The following is a 15,659-nucleotide window of genomic DNA, read 5'->3' as shown; positions in this document are numbered from 1 at the left end:
GCTTACCTTTATTTAGACTCAAGTCATAGTCTTGTTCCCCTAAGACTTTTTTGTTGGCAAAAATTTTCTGATTAATTGTAATTAAATAGATTTGGCCTTTTAAAATATTGTTGAAGCTTAGTAAGGTGATCCTTTTCTGTTTTATCATCCAGGTAGCAGCCCTTGGTTCCATCAACAATATGTAGTTGACTTCTTGCCACATAAATCAACATTCGTACAATGTAGGGGCGTTAAAGAGCTTGTGCATTTGACCAAGTCGATCGATTCATCCTTATGAATAAATATTGTATGGATATTGAGGAACATGGTATTCCTTGCAGACGCGATATGCAAGTAAGGAGTTTTTGTGGAGTTAACAGCATCTAACTATTCATACTTGTTCTCTTTTAGAAGTGAAACCCACCTGTTATTAGCATTCCATGAGAAAGAAAGTAGAGATTTGTGTTTTTCATGAATGAGAAATTAATGAAGAAAGCAAAAGAAAACTTTATCCTAGAAGCTAATATAGTAACTCGTTCTCCCTTCAGTGCGTGTGAATAGTCTATACCTTTTTTGCAAAACTCATGTGTATGTTACTTTTACCTCTGTGAAACATGAGACTGACCAATAAGGTATGCTTAGATATGCATAAACAAGTTCAATTTTCTTCAATGTGATATATGATTGCAGGCTATATACAGGGACCATATCAAATATGCTCCAAATCAATGGGTAATATTACCACTTCCCACCAAGGTAATTCTTTTCATTATACATAGTTATTTGAACACGTTATGTTGACATCCAATTATATTAATAACTTTGGTGCATTCTGTTGCAATCTTCCATTCCATCCTATTATTTACAATCTTACCTTCTATTTTTATATTTAATTTATTTTTTACTAATTGATTGATTGAAACTGACAGGTGCATTAACCATGAACTAGGAAATCATATTTTACTTTTCATTAATGAAATGACCAAATAGGTATGCTTTTTAGTGTTCCTTCAATTTCTTTTCATTCAACAAGCTTATTTTACTTTTCAATTTCTTTGACGAAAATAGGTTAGCGAAAATTGGAAAATGAAAAAATAAAATAGAATATCAATATATTAAATTGTTCGATTTTTATCAGTGATACATAATAGCACTAGTTCGTGCATGCCTTGCGTGTTTGAAAACTATTAATGGTTTATTACATTATATGAATAACTTACTAAATTGTATTGAATCATGCAATTACAATAACCATGGTTTAGATAGTTTTCTTAGGAGCAAAAGTAACTAAGGTTAAGATAACTTGAGATTAGCTTTGAGTAATTTAAGTGCTCAGTCTGCATATGCCCACATTGCTTATTTAATTTTTTAATTTTCTTTTCTTGAGTATTTCAATAAAATTTTGAAGTCTAAAATCGTATGAAATTTTTTTAAATTTTTTTTGCAAAAATAAATAATTATTTTTTAAAAAAATATTTCCTAGACGTCTGTTAATGCAACATCAGACATCTATAGACTATAGTCAATGTATACAGAGACATCCAATGAATTACAGAGGCCAAACTCGTTTCAAGGTCTTAGACGTTCGACCTGTGTAAGTTAGACATCTATATAGACGTCCAACTAAACAGGTCGAACGTCCCATCAACGTCAACCTTATAAACGTCTCTCGGACGTAAAAAAAACTCAAAATAATGAATGTCTAAAGTGATTTCTACACTAGTGTATGTTCCATTTACTTAATTGAAAGTTATTATTTTTGTTACGTATGTACTGGTGAATGCTTCTGAGAAGCTTGGAATATCGTGGAAATTACTAATGGTGCATTCTTTAAGTTGGTAATCTATTGCTAATCTTCTAAACTTGTTTACTGTAACATGTGTGATGTTTTAGCAATTATGTTGATTTGCTCTGATGTTTCTAAACTTGTTTTCATTAAAACTGATAGCATTATTATATATAAATATGAATTTTTTTTGGTATGTAATTATATAAGGATTTTTTTTATATATAATTACTTATAAATTTTTTATTATGTATAGATTTTTCGTATGTAATTATAAAGATTTTTTGGTTTCATATGTAATTATACATAAATTTTTTTGTATATAATTATATATGAATTTTTTTATATGCATTATCTACGAATTTTTTTTATATGTAATTTATTTATAATTATTTTATTTACGATTTTTTGTTCGTAAATAATCTATAAGTAATTTTAACTTACCTGCAAATTTCAACCGTAGATAACAATATTTTTTTTGTAGTGATTAAAAAGAAAAAACAAAAATAATGCAATATAAGTTATTAGTGTTCTTAACGTCCCAATTACAATTAGAATTATAACATGTATTTATGTATATGATTAAAAGAATTAAGAATAAACTCCTCAGTAAACAAAGGCTTCATACCACATTCTTAAGTAATTTATAGTCGGGCAAAAAGCTGACTTTCGCATTTATTTGCCATACAGATGGCAAGAGATCAAATTCACAACTCATTTCATTTTATTAAAAAAAATAGTAAATGAAATAAAAAAATACATGCAAAATTAAACTTCGTTTGAAAAAAAAATGCTTAAATTAAAATAAAACATAAATTTCAATCATAGATTCATAAAATAATTTGTCATCCTACATTATGTTGATATGTCTAGCCAAGAAATTTGGTAAGGTGATGTTTTTATTCTTCATCAATAAAGTAAATAATCAATTTAACATTTAAAATTGTATATTTTTTCTATCATATTATTAATATTTACAATAATAAGAGCAACTCAATCTTTAAACTATTTCGAGTTTAATTTAAATCTCTAAAAATAATTTTAGTCTTTAAACAGATGTTATTGTTTTCACTTAAGTTTTAGATTAGACATCTGGATAAATAAAAAATTGAGTCAATTTTAACAATTCAAATGGAATTTAAATAAATATAATAAGAGGGTTATTTGAGTTTTATTAATTTCACAAAGTGGTAAACGATGATGTCCCTCGAGGCTTTATTCTATGTGCTCTTTAATTTATGGAATAAATTTATAATGAAAAATAATTAATATTTTTTATATAAATTTTTTTGTAACTTTTAATAGATTTTTTTTATCTAACTCATTTATTGTTTTCATAAATGACACATTATTATTTTCTCCCTTTTGCAAAAAGGTATAATCGAGAAAAAAATTGAATAACATAAACCTAAATAAATTTTTTCTAATAATTAATGTGTTTAAAACAACCAGTTAAAATTAGACCTACATGGTACAGTAAGATCATTGTTTATTCTGCTGATATTTTTGTTTTCAAAAGTCTCATATTAAGTTGAAGGATGACAGTTATATCTGTGTGTCGTTCACTAAATAGAAATAGTAAGTGGATCATTATGACTATATATTTTGGTTCGTTCCCCAGTCTGTAAGAATTAGATTGACCTACCAATTAACTAATTATAAACTAAAAATAATTTTATTATTTTTAAAAATGACAGGAAAAGTTTCTTATTTATAAAATTAATCAAACATATATTATAAATTTAGAAATTTTATTATTCATACCAAATAATCTCATTTTTTGAATTAATAATGGTGCCGGCAGAGTGCTATTCGGTAAACCACGTGGCAACTTAACGTTGGATATCATCCACATTTTTCCAGTCATGTGGTGGAAAATTATGGGATGTGCCATGGAGATAAAACAAAATCACATTAGTTGTCAAACACAAACAAGAGTTGCTTAGTTCGATTTCAACAAGTATGACATTTTTTTATTATATATATATATATATGAAGGAGTTTGGGTGTGAAGAGGTTTAGAGAAGTTTGGTAAAGTCCCACTTGAAAACACCATTACATATTGTAATATAAATTCAACCATAAAACTTTCTAAATTTAGTGTCGCATGACGAAAGTAAGCATATATATATATGTTAGCTCCAACTTTCTTCACAAACTTACCAAAGATGGAACGTTCAAGTTGGATCATTGCAATTCTCAAAATAAAGTATCATTATTAAAATTGAAGCACTCGAGAAACTACGAAAATTACTAGGAATGTTCTATGTGGCCTGATGTGTATTCGCATCTATGTTATGATGATTACAAATGTTGGTTGTTGTATGTTTTTCCTTTGGACCACTCTCCCGAGAAACATATTCTCTAGCGGTGGTTGTGAGAGTATAAAATGGTAGTGATATAGGAGGAAGACACGACATTGAGACAGCAAAAGGCCATGGAGGAAACGAGGCCACTGAAACTGCACTTCATTCATTTCCTAGCAGCAGGTCACATGATCCCTCTATGCGACATAGCCACCCTCTTCGCCTCTCGTGGCCACCATGTCACCATCATCACCACCCCTTCCAACGCCCTAACTCTCCGCAAATCCATCCCATCCCATCCCTTCCTCCGCTTCCACACCGTTCAATTTCCCTCCCAAGAAGTCGGTCTCCCCGACGGCATCGAAAACATCTCCGCCGTCACCGACACTGACCACCTCGCTAAGGTCTTCGATGCCACCACCATGCTCCAAACCCCCATCCAGAACTTCGTGGAGGAGAATCCACCTGATTGCATCGTCGCGGACTTTCTATTCCCCTGGGTTGATGACTTGGCCAACAACCTTAACATCCCTAGACTTGCCTTCAACGGCTTCTCCCTCTTCACCATCTGCGCCCTACACTCCTCCTCCAACTCTTCCAATTCTCTTCTCAGTCCGACCCTCCCTCACCCCATAACCCTCAATGCATCACCGCCGAAGGAGTTGACGGAATTCCTTGATAAGATGCTGGAGACGGAGCTCAGAAGCTACGGCCTAATCGTGAACAACTTCGCCGAGCTCGACGGAGAAGAATACATCCGCTACTACGAGAAAACGACGGGGCACAAGGCTTGGCATCTTGGGCCGGCCTCTCTCATACCAAGAACCCCTGAAGAGAAAGCAGAGAGGGGCATGAAGAGCGTGGTGAGTATGCATGAGTGCTTGAGTTGGCTTGACTCCAAGGCGAAAAACTCGGTGGTGTACATATGCTTTGGGAGCCTTTGTCATTTCCCGGATAAACAGCTTTACGAGCTTGCATGCGGGATTGAAGCGTCGGGTCATGGGTTCATATGGGTGGTGCCGGAGAAGAAGGGAAAGGAGGAGAGTCAGGAAGAGAAGGAGAAGTGGATGCCAGAGGGGTTTGAAGAGAGGAATGCAGAGAAGGGGATGGTTATCAGGGGGTGGGCTCCACAGTTGGTTATCCTGAACCACCGTGCCGTTGGAGCATTCTTGAGCCATTGCGGGTGGAATTCCACCGTGGAGGCTGTGAGTGGTGGCGTGCCCATGATTACGTGGCCGGTGCACGGAGAACAGTTCTACAACGAGAAGCTGATAAGCGAGGTGCGGGGAATTGGGGTGGAGGTGGGCGCAGCAGAGTGGAGCAGCATAGGGTTTGGTGAGAGACAGACGTTGGTGTGCAGAGACAGCATTGAGAGAGGTGTGAGGCGGATAATGGACGGTGGTGATGAAGCGCAAGAAGTGAGACGGCGTGCACAAGAGTTTGGGGAAAAGGCGCGAGAAGCTGTTGGAGAAGGAGGTTCATCTCACAAGAATTTAACAGCCCTCATTCATGATCTTATGCGGCTTAGGGATGCCAAGCTTCTCTCTTAGCTTAATAGCCATTGAAAAAAAAAGAAAAAAAAAAAGGAAAAAACCCAATATGTTTTACGCATGAATTCAACACGTATTTTCAACCACAACTGGGGTATATCCCCATCTTTGTAAGCAAAAGCTTATTTGATAACATTTCACTATTATTTTTGACAATTTTTATCGAGCTAAAATAGTCTTATCAAAATTTAACTTTTGTAATTTAAAAAGAAAGAATAAATGAATAATAACGAGTAAGAGTATTAAATTGGTAGTAGAAAAATTATGGTGTCCAAATACCAATGTTTTATTTTTCAGTTTAATTTTTATTTTCTACTATAATATGTTTATTTACAGGGATAATAAAAATACTCCAGTAAACGAGACAGTAAGAAGATACATAAAATGGATATGTGCGAGAGAATAAATAATGAATAATTTAATATTTATTTATAAATTGGTGAAATACGGATATAATATTATTTGTATTTGCGAGATTTTTTACTTATAAAAATTAAAATTAAAATTTAATTTATATTTTATTAAGTTAAATTTGTAATTTTGAGTTGTTGAGATATTTGGTTATTGGATTATAATAAAAAAATGTTTGTCTTGAGTTTAGGAAGTTTATAAATACAGTACTTTAATACAAGGAATACTCAATCAATGTTTAATACTTAATTAACACTCAATTATGAGATTCAATTTATACCTTTTACTAATTTAAGAATTAGATAACCTTTGTAAATAAATCTTTCACTTTTTTTTTCTTTAGAACTTGGAATTGTCACTAAAATATAATAACTTCTTGAGAGTCCAATACTCCATCCCAGAGTCACTCGACAAATTTCGGTAAGAACAACTTCAAATTGTTAAAGCATAAGTTAAGATAAATTATTTTTTAATACTTAACTTGTATAAATTATTTTTTGCAAGAATACTGAATATAATGTAACTCAAAATTACATTATATTTAGAATTCTTCTTACCCAGTATTGCCTTATTATTTAAAGTTAATTAAGAGCCCCTTTAAGATATAATACCATGATATCAGTTAAAAGCTTTTATTGCTAAGAAAAAAACATAATTATATGACTAACATGAATGTGGTTAAGTTTACGAAAATAACTTCTTACAGCAAATTTATACAGAAAAATTCACATGTATTTTTAATGGAAAAATTAAAAAAAAGTATGAATATATATATATATATATATATATATATATATATATATATATATATATATATATATATATATATATATATAATATTTGTAGAAAATATTTAAAAAAACTAGATATATAGTTTTTAACAAGAAAGTTTGAGTAATAAATATTTTTTTAGACGAGAATTCATATTTTTAGTTAAATTTTAGCATGGAGACTTTATTTGAGCATGCAAAACTAACTTTAGGTAAGGACTGCGATATGTTAACAACGAGATTTTAACAATATTTGACCATGTGTCAAAATCTTATTGGATTCACTAGTAAAAACTTGGGTTTTTACAGCGCACATTATGTCACGGTTCAATGGAAACCGCAGCATAATGGTGCGCGGTGGCAGTTTTGTAAATAAATCGAACACATATGCCGCGGTTCGGAGGGGAACCGCGGCATATACTCCAGTCAACCATTACCTTTGATGCCACGTGTGAATAAAAAATTAAATAACATGGGTATATGCCGCGGTTCTCTGGACAACCGCGGCATATACCCCTGCCAATTTATTGCAGGTGCTGACTGGGTCAGAGAATTTCAAAAGTTACAAGGGTATATGCCGCGGTTGTCCAGAGAACCGCGGCATATACCGCTGTAACTTCTCAACTTCTCTGCCAGTCAGAGAATTTCAGAAGTTACAGGGGGTATATGCCGTGGCATATACCCCTTTCATCTACTGAAATTCCCCAAAAGGCAGTTGGGAGACAGTTGTGTTTAGCACGTTACAGGGGTATATGCCGCGGTTCTACGAGCAACCGCGACATATACCCCTATCTGAAATTAATTTAATATATATTTGAAATATTTCGAGGTATATACCGCGGTTGCCCGCTGAACCGCGGCATATAGTTTGAAAATAATTTCAAAAATGCCATTTAGGATTATTTTTTTAATCAGTATATGCCGCGGTTGGGAGTGAAACCGCGGCATATACCCCTTTTATACCGCGGGTAAGTAGTGAACCGCGGTAGATTCCCCAGTTCAGAGTTAAAAAACAAAACTTGGAACAGTGATCGTCTTCTTCGCGTGCTCTGTTCGCGTTTTCTTCTCCTCCGACAGCCATCATCTCAGGTACGCGTTTCTGCACCGTTTAAACTTGAAATTATTCGGTCCTTTCTCATTTGTGACGCGTTTGAAACAGTTTTAGCCGATCAAAATGGTTTGAAACTCGTCATTCCCTCTCCGCTGCGATTTCGTTTTCTTTGCACCAAGCGTTTTCGCCGTTCCTCTTCCAGGTATTTATGCCCTTTTGCATTCTTAACGTGATTTCTTCATTAGTTTTTGCATAATGCTATAGTTTTGGTAATGTATGAAGTTTCTATAGTTTTGGTAATGTATGGTATAATTTTTGCTTTAATTTTGGTAATGCATGAAATTGCTATAGTTTTGGTAATGTATGGTATGGTTTTTGCTATAGTTTTGGTAATGTGTGTTGTAGTTCTTGTATTATTTATAAACCTTAAAATATTATTCACTAAGTTTCAATGATATGTATGAAATTGCAAGTTTGATTTTTAGTAGCTTATCTTTTTATGTAATATTTAGGAATATGGATCGAAATTGGATTAATTTACCACGTATTAGTGCTGAGTACGAGAGAGGTGTAGAGGAATTTATACAATTTGCGCAACGTAATGAGGGGAGAAGTGATGATGAAGTGAAGTTTAGATGTCCTTGTGTGAACTGTTTGAATGGGAGAAAGTTGAACGCAACTCAAATTAGAGAACATCTTATATGTGATGGTTTTCTAAGATGCTATACAACATGGATTTGGCACGGCGAAGAAATGCATTTTCTCACTGACTCTCAAAGTGTAAATGTTACTGATTCCACCATGGAAGAAGATCGACCGGATGAAGACAAATTGGAGGACATGATCCGCGATGTTGGAGCAGAAAATTTTGCCAAAGCTCATGTGTATGAGACGATGTCGACTGATGCGGAAACACCTTTGTATGTCGGTTCAACTAAGTTCACACGTTTATCAGCGGTGTTAAGGCTCATGAATTTGAAGGCGAGCAATGGATGGACTGATAAGAGTTTTACAGAACTGTTGACGTTGTTGAATGAAATGTTGCCAGATGGAAATACACTGCCCACTCGTAATTATGATGCGAAGAAAATTCTTTGTCCAATGGGTATGGAGTATAAAAGGATACATGCTTGTCCCAATGACTGCATTTTGTATAGGAAAGAGTTTGAATTTTTGACAAAGTGTCCAAAATGTGGCTTATCACGATACAAGTCAAAAAACAATAGTGAAGATAATGGTCAGATAGAAAAAAATGGATCTGCTTTGAAAGTAGTTTGGTACCTTCCAATAGTGCCCAAACTTAAGCGTTTGTTTGCGAATCCCAAAGATGCTAAAAATCTTAGATGGCATGCAGATGAGAGAAAAATTGACGGGCTGCTTCGTCATCCAGCTGATTCAAAGCAATGAAAAAATATTGATTGACAATTCCCCGAATTTGGTAAAGAGTGTAGAAATCTTAGGCTTGGTTTAGCCACTGATGGAATGAACCCATTTGGTAATCTGAGTACCAATCACAGTTGTTGGCCAGTTATATTGATAATTTACAACTTATCTCCTGCATTGTGCATGAAGAGGAAGTACATGATGTTGTCTATGATGATATCTGGTCCAAAGCAGCCTGGAAATGACATAGATGTTTATCTAAGCCCACTAGTTGAAGACTTGAAGGTTTTGTGGGTTGATGGGGTTGAAATATTTGATGCATTCGCTTTAGAGACTTTTATGATGCGTGCAATGTTATTTTGCACCATTAATGACTTTCCTGCTTATGGTAATTTGTCAGGGTACAGTGTCAAGGGTCATAAAGCGTGTCCTATATGTGAAGAAAACACTGCAGCTCATCAATTGAAACATGGAAGAAAGACGGTGTATCTGCGTCATCGGAGATTTCTAAAACGTAATCATCCATATCGAAGGTTAAAAAAAGCATTCAATGGAGATCAAGAGAGGGACGAAGCACCAAATCCACTTACTGGCCTTGAAGTTCTTGAAAAAGTTAATAAAATACATCATGTATTTGGGAAACCATCGAAGAAGTCATCTGTAACGACCCCTTGGAAGAAGAAATCAATATTCTTTGATCTTCCATATTGGTCAAAGTTAGATGTTCGACATTGCATAGATGTGATGCATGTAGAAAAGAATGTGTGTGATAGCTTGATTGGTACATTACTCAACATTCAGGGAAAGACAAAAGATGGAGTGAATGCTCGTTTGGATTTGGTTGACATGAATATCCGAGAAGAGTTGGCACCCAAGGAGATTGGTAAACGTACTTATTTGCCCCCTGCATGTTACACAATGTCTAGACAAGAGAAGATAAGTTTTTGTGTATGTTTAAAGAGTATCAAAGTACCACAAGGATACTCTTCAAATATGAAGAGTTTAGTGTCAATGCAGGACTTAAAGCTTGTTGGCATGAAGTCTCACGATTGTCACGTCTTAATGCAACAGTTGTTACCGGTGGCTATTCGTGGAATTTTGCCCAAAAATGTTAGGCACACCATAAACAGGTTGTGTTCATTTTTCTCGTCAATATGTAGTAAAGCCATCGATCCTACAAAGTTAGATGAACTTCAAGGCGAGATTGTTATCATCTTGTGTCAACTAGAGATGTTTTTCCCTCCATCTTTTTTTGACATCATGGTACATTTACTTGTTCATTTGGTTAGAGAAATCAAGTTGTGCGGACCGGTATACTTAAGATGGATGTATCCTATTGAGCGTTATATGAAGATTTTGAAAGGGTACGTTAAAAATCCATATCGTCCTGAAGGTTCGATGATTGAAAGGTATATTGCTGAAGAAAGTATCGAGTTTTGTTCAGATTACATGACATCAACGAATCCAATAGGAGTTCCTCGCACAGCATGGTTGAATAAATTTTCTACAAGTAAAAGCATCCGAGGTGTCAATGTGGTGACAAAAGATCGCGAAGAATTGTTGCAAGCGCATCTTTATATATTGAACAACACAGATGAGGTGATCCCTTTTTTGGAAGCACACTTAGCCATTGTTAAGAATAAAAATCCAAGACAATCAGATAAATGGCAATTGATGGAGCATAACAAAACATTTATGTCTTGGTTCAAATATGAAATTGACAAAGAGCCACATTCTTCTGAAACTTTATTGTGGCTTGCAAATGGTTTGAAGTTTGATGTCGTGTGTTGTACAGGTTATGAAGTCAATAATTGCACATTCTATACGAAGACTTTGGATGATAAAAGCACAGTACAAAATAGTGGAGTCAGTTTAGAAGCTGAGTCACTTCAATTTTCCACATCAAAAGATCAATCTCCTGTACTTGGATCAATGAGATATTATGGTATAATAGAAGAGATATGGGAGGTTGATTACACCAAGTTTTTTGTTCCATTGTTCAAGTGTAAGTGGTTTGACAATAAGAGTGGTGTGAAAATAGATGACTCGGGTATGACACTGGTTGATTTTCGCAAGGTGGGTTACCGAGACGAACCGTTTATCATGGTACATCAAGCATCTCAAGTTTTTTATGTCAAAGATCCTGCGTCTGACCATTGGTATGTTGCTCTTCAAGGCAAAAAACAAATTGAAGTTAACGAAGACAATCTGATTAATATTTATATTGCTGACAACCATTCATTTCAAACTACAACAAATTTGGATGACCAATCTGTAGTTGACGATGATGTACATGCAATTCGGTCAGATCATGATGAGGGAATATACATATGATGAATCCATATCTTTATGTATGAATTTTCAATTTCTGTATAAGTATTTTATTAATATAACATTAGGTTTCCTTTTATACATTTCCTATGATTACTATTACATGTTTTGTTAATTTATATGATATTACATAAGTCTTGAAAGAAAATTTAATGTTGTTATTTATTTTGACAGATATATGGCTGATCATCCACATTCTTCAGGGGATGAGGCTCCCCCAACCAGATCCACTAGAGGACCCACTAGGATGAAACAACTATTGATAAGGAAAAATAGTGGTGAAAGAACTCCGGTGAACGTGAATGTCACCACGGGTGTGGCAACTGGCCCCCATGCAGATGACTTCCGATCATACCTTGGAGTAGTGGCACGTGATAAGATTAGCATTCTCATTCCATCTTTTGATCATGTGTCCGAGGGTGATCGGAACATTATTTGGCAAGATATATTGGTAAGTTAGTTAATAGCATTTGAATTAAAATTTGTTTATATTGATAATTTTGTACTAATACAACTTTATTATGTTTTTTTCAGATGACATTTGACATTCCAAATGTCCCAACACTTAGAAATAAGTGTTTGTCAACTGTTGCAGAAAATTTCAGAAACTTTAAAAGCAAGTTGACATCAAGGTACATCTTTGGACACCTTAAACATAAAAGTCCATGTAGTTCATATAAGTCCATTGATGAGGAGACTTGGCGGCTTTTTAAAGAGAGTCGGATGTCAGAGGAATGGCAGGTTAGTGTAGTTCATATTATTCAATTCCTCATTAACAAATATATATCATATGAACTAATTAATTAATGTGTATGTGACAGGCAATTAGAAGCAAAGCACAAGGAACAAGTGCTCAGAACAAAAACCCCCACCTATTATCTCGTGGTGGGTATAGGAAGCTTGAGGAGAAAATCCTCAAGCAAAAGGCAGATGTTATACCACCATCTCAGGGTGGTAGCCCTCCTCAGCCTCCTTCTCCACCGTCTAGACATGAGAAAAGGAAGTTGGCCCGTATGCGACCATCGGGCACCTACTCTTCCGACACTGCACGAGAGATTTCTGAAAAAATTGTAAGTTATCACTATTCCTAAAATAATAAATATTGTCATTATACATACTACATTAAACTATTTAAAGAATAATGGTGTTTTGTAATGTTATAGGACGCCTTGGTTGAGCAGAGCTCCCAAGGCCAATTCACTCCAGAGGGTCGCCAGGATATTCTTGCTGCTGCAATTGGACGACCTGAGCACCCTGGACGTGTACGTGCTGCAGGTCCTGGAGTAGGAATTACAGATTATTTTGGGAGCTCTTCTCGTCAGCCTTCATATTCATACAGCGATATACAAATGATGACAGAAGAGATCACAAAAAAGGTCCGACAAGACCTTATACAGGAGATCAGGGCCGAGGTGAGGGCTGAATTCCAGATGCTATACCAGCAGCAGTTTCAGAGCATGCGCCCGGTGCAGTCTCCTATAGAGGAACATGTTATCCCTCCCCCTCCCACAGGTAAACTTAATAAACATTTATGTGCAATTATTTCTATCTCTTGTATAATCTAACATTTACTCTGACAGGGAGAAGCGGCAAAGGAAGTTGTTCCGCATCAGCCATCCCAGAGGATGACATGGACGATGGTAATCCATGTCTGTTATACATTTTAGAGGATACTGAGATGGTGCTGGTAGCTCGTGGAACAGAGTTACTGTATGTCATGGTATGCAACTATTAGAGGATGAGGTGAAGGTCTCAGTGGATGAAATGATCCTACCAGATGCCTCGGTTCCTCTGTCCACGGAAGAGATTTTCACTGTGGAACAAGCATATAAGTCGTTTATCACTTGGCCTAAATTTTTGGTTAAACCAGTTTCTGACCCCTCGGTATGAAATTCTTCTTTACACTTCTCAATTTTAAATGTTTTTGATGTCAAAACTTATCTTATCTTTTCATGTAACAACAGACGCAGGCACAAGAGAAGATTCCTCTATCTGAGGATGACCCTCTTTCTTCATTGCATCTACTTGCTGACATCCTTGATGATAAGTCTTTGGAGGTTGACTATGATGCTAATGTATTTGGGGCAGGCTCTGAGGTCCCAATATACCTTAATAGCCAAGATGTCCGTGAGCTTGCGTCGGGAACACAAGAGTTGAATATTTCAATTATTCAACTATGGACGATGTAAGTCTATGACCAATTATTTATATATAAAATTGATTTATATATCAAGTATCCTTATATCAAAGTTAATTTTTGATTTCAGGTATATGTCTGGGGTCACTAATAAGTTGGGGCGTTCTGATGATTATGGATTCATTGATCCCCAATCAATTCATGAATCAAATGATTTTGAGCATATCAACATGAGTCTGATAAGAAGTTTTGGAAGGGGCAAGAAAATATACTTTTTGCCTTATATATCCGGGTAAGTCAACTTTGTTAACATAATAATGTTTCATATGTGATTTTAATATTTAATAGTTACGTTATTATGAATTTCAGGCGCCATTGGCAACTTCTTGTTATGTCTATGCAAGACAACTATGCTTTGTGGTTCTGCTCATTGCACAAGCCTCCTCCCACACAACTCAAACAAGCAATTGATTGGTAAGAACCTCAATGTTTGGACTTTCTTTGTTATATAACTGAATGCTAAAACCTTTTTTTATATACAGTTCTATTCCAGCAAGTATGATGATGGGTGGGAGATCAATTGTTAATAGTAGAAAGATTGCTTGGATTTCTCTCAAGGTTTGACATATGCTAAAGTCATACTTTGTTATAATTGTTTTATAACAAATGTTATTCACTAACTATTATCAACTGTGATGATATATTGTAGTGTAACAGACAAAATGGGTCATATGAGTGTGGATACTATGTAATGTATTGGATGACCCATATTGTTCGTTCTCACATCACAAGTCGCTGGGAAACGGTAATATTTAACTTTAACAAATTTTGATTTTTTAACAAATGTTGAATTCATATACATAATTAAAATGAATTGTCTTTTGCAGAGATTCAAGACTACTACACCAGTTCCTGAGAAGTCACTATTATTCATTAGGAACGCTGCTGCAAAGTATATAGTTAGATTATACAATAGCTCTTAGATTTAAACAATGCATTTGATTAGATAGAATTTTCTTAGACTTTGTACTTTATTTGATGTTGAAATACATTTGAACATGTGTTTGTTATGTTCAAATTGAATTTGTGTACATGTTTTTATATGCAGGTCTGTTTTTGTGGTAGTGGATATCACAAAAACAGACCTGCAATTTTAAAAAACTGCAGGGGAATATGCCGCGGTTCTAACCACAACCGCGGCATATAGTGTTTCGTTTTTTTTTAAAAACGAGACATATGGCCGCGGTTTTAACACTAACCGCGGCATATTCTTCCGTCTTTTGCCGCGGTTGAACCGCGGCATATAGTGGATTTTTTAATTTTTTTTAAAAAAAATGGCTTTTAGGTAGCGGTTCCCTCGACAACCGCGGCATATAACCGCGGTTATAACCGCGGCCTAAAGTGTCTGACTTACTACCGCGGCTGAATATGCCGCGGTTCTTAAACCGCCGTATAGTGAAAATGAACCGCGGTAAAAGCCCCTCGCTGCACTAGTGATTGTTATAACAAAATTTTTTTGATGTTGGCTTATGTGGAAATAGGTGTTCCCAAAATACCAAATCTTTTGAAAAGTTTTTCATTTCCTCTCTATTTCTCTTTCCTTTCTCTCTTACAAACAAAAATTCATTCTCTCTACTCTTTGTGTTGTGGTTCAACCTCTCTCCTTTCTCTCGTTCAACGTTGAAGGTGTCAGACCCCTTAAAAACCCACTAAAAATTCCAAGTAGTGGGATCCATGTGTCAAGGAGAGAGTGAGCATTTCAGTTAGTAGAAAACAGGTGGCTGTAGGAGAGTGGTCGTTCAATTTTGGGTGACGACAGTACTTAATGCCAAATTTCAAATGTCGTGCCACTTCTCTGCATATTTTCCTTCTTCTCCAAATTGCTGAAAACGTTTTCTCCTCCTTCTCTCTAAAATCTCCTCCTTCTCTCTAAGAAAATCTCACCTTTTCTTCTT

General features: G+C 35.1%; 1 protein-coding gene across 1 annotated transcript; it reads left to right on the top strand.

Moving 5' to 3' along the window:
• The first annotated feature begins 4,109 nt into the window (after positions 1–4,109).
• LOC124844224 (UDP-glucosyl transferase 73CC6-like) lies at positions 4,110–5,754 on the top strand. The gene has a single exon (XM_047321117.2). The coding sequence runs from the start codon at positions 4,203–4,205 to the stop codon at positions 5,619–5,621; it is 1,419 nt and encodes a 472-aa protein (XP_047177073.2). The 5' UTR covers positions 4,110–4,202; the 3' UTR covers positions 5,622–5,754.
• The last annotated feature ends 9,905 nt before the right edge of the window (positions 5,755–15,659 follow it).

The sequence above is a fragment of the Vigna umbellata genome, chromosome 6, assembly GCF_029865625.1.
Source record: "Vigna umbellata cultivar VRB3 chromosome 6, Vumbellata_1.0, whole genome shotgun sequence".
Lineage (NCBI taxonomy): Eukaryota > Viridiplantae > Streptophyta > Magnoliopsida > Fabales > Fabaceae > Vigna > Vigna umbellata.
The sequence above is the reverse complement of the archived record's forward strand: the minus strand, read 5'-3'. Positions and strand labels throughout refer to the sequence as shown.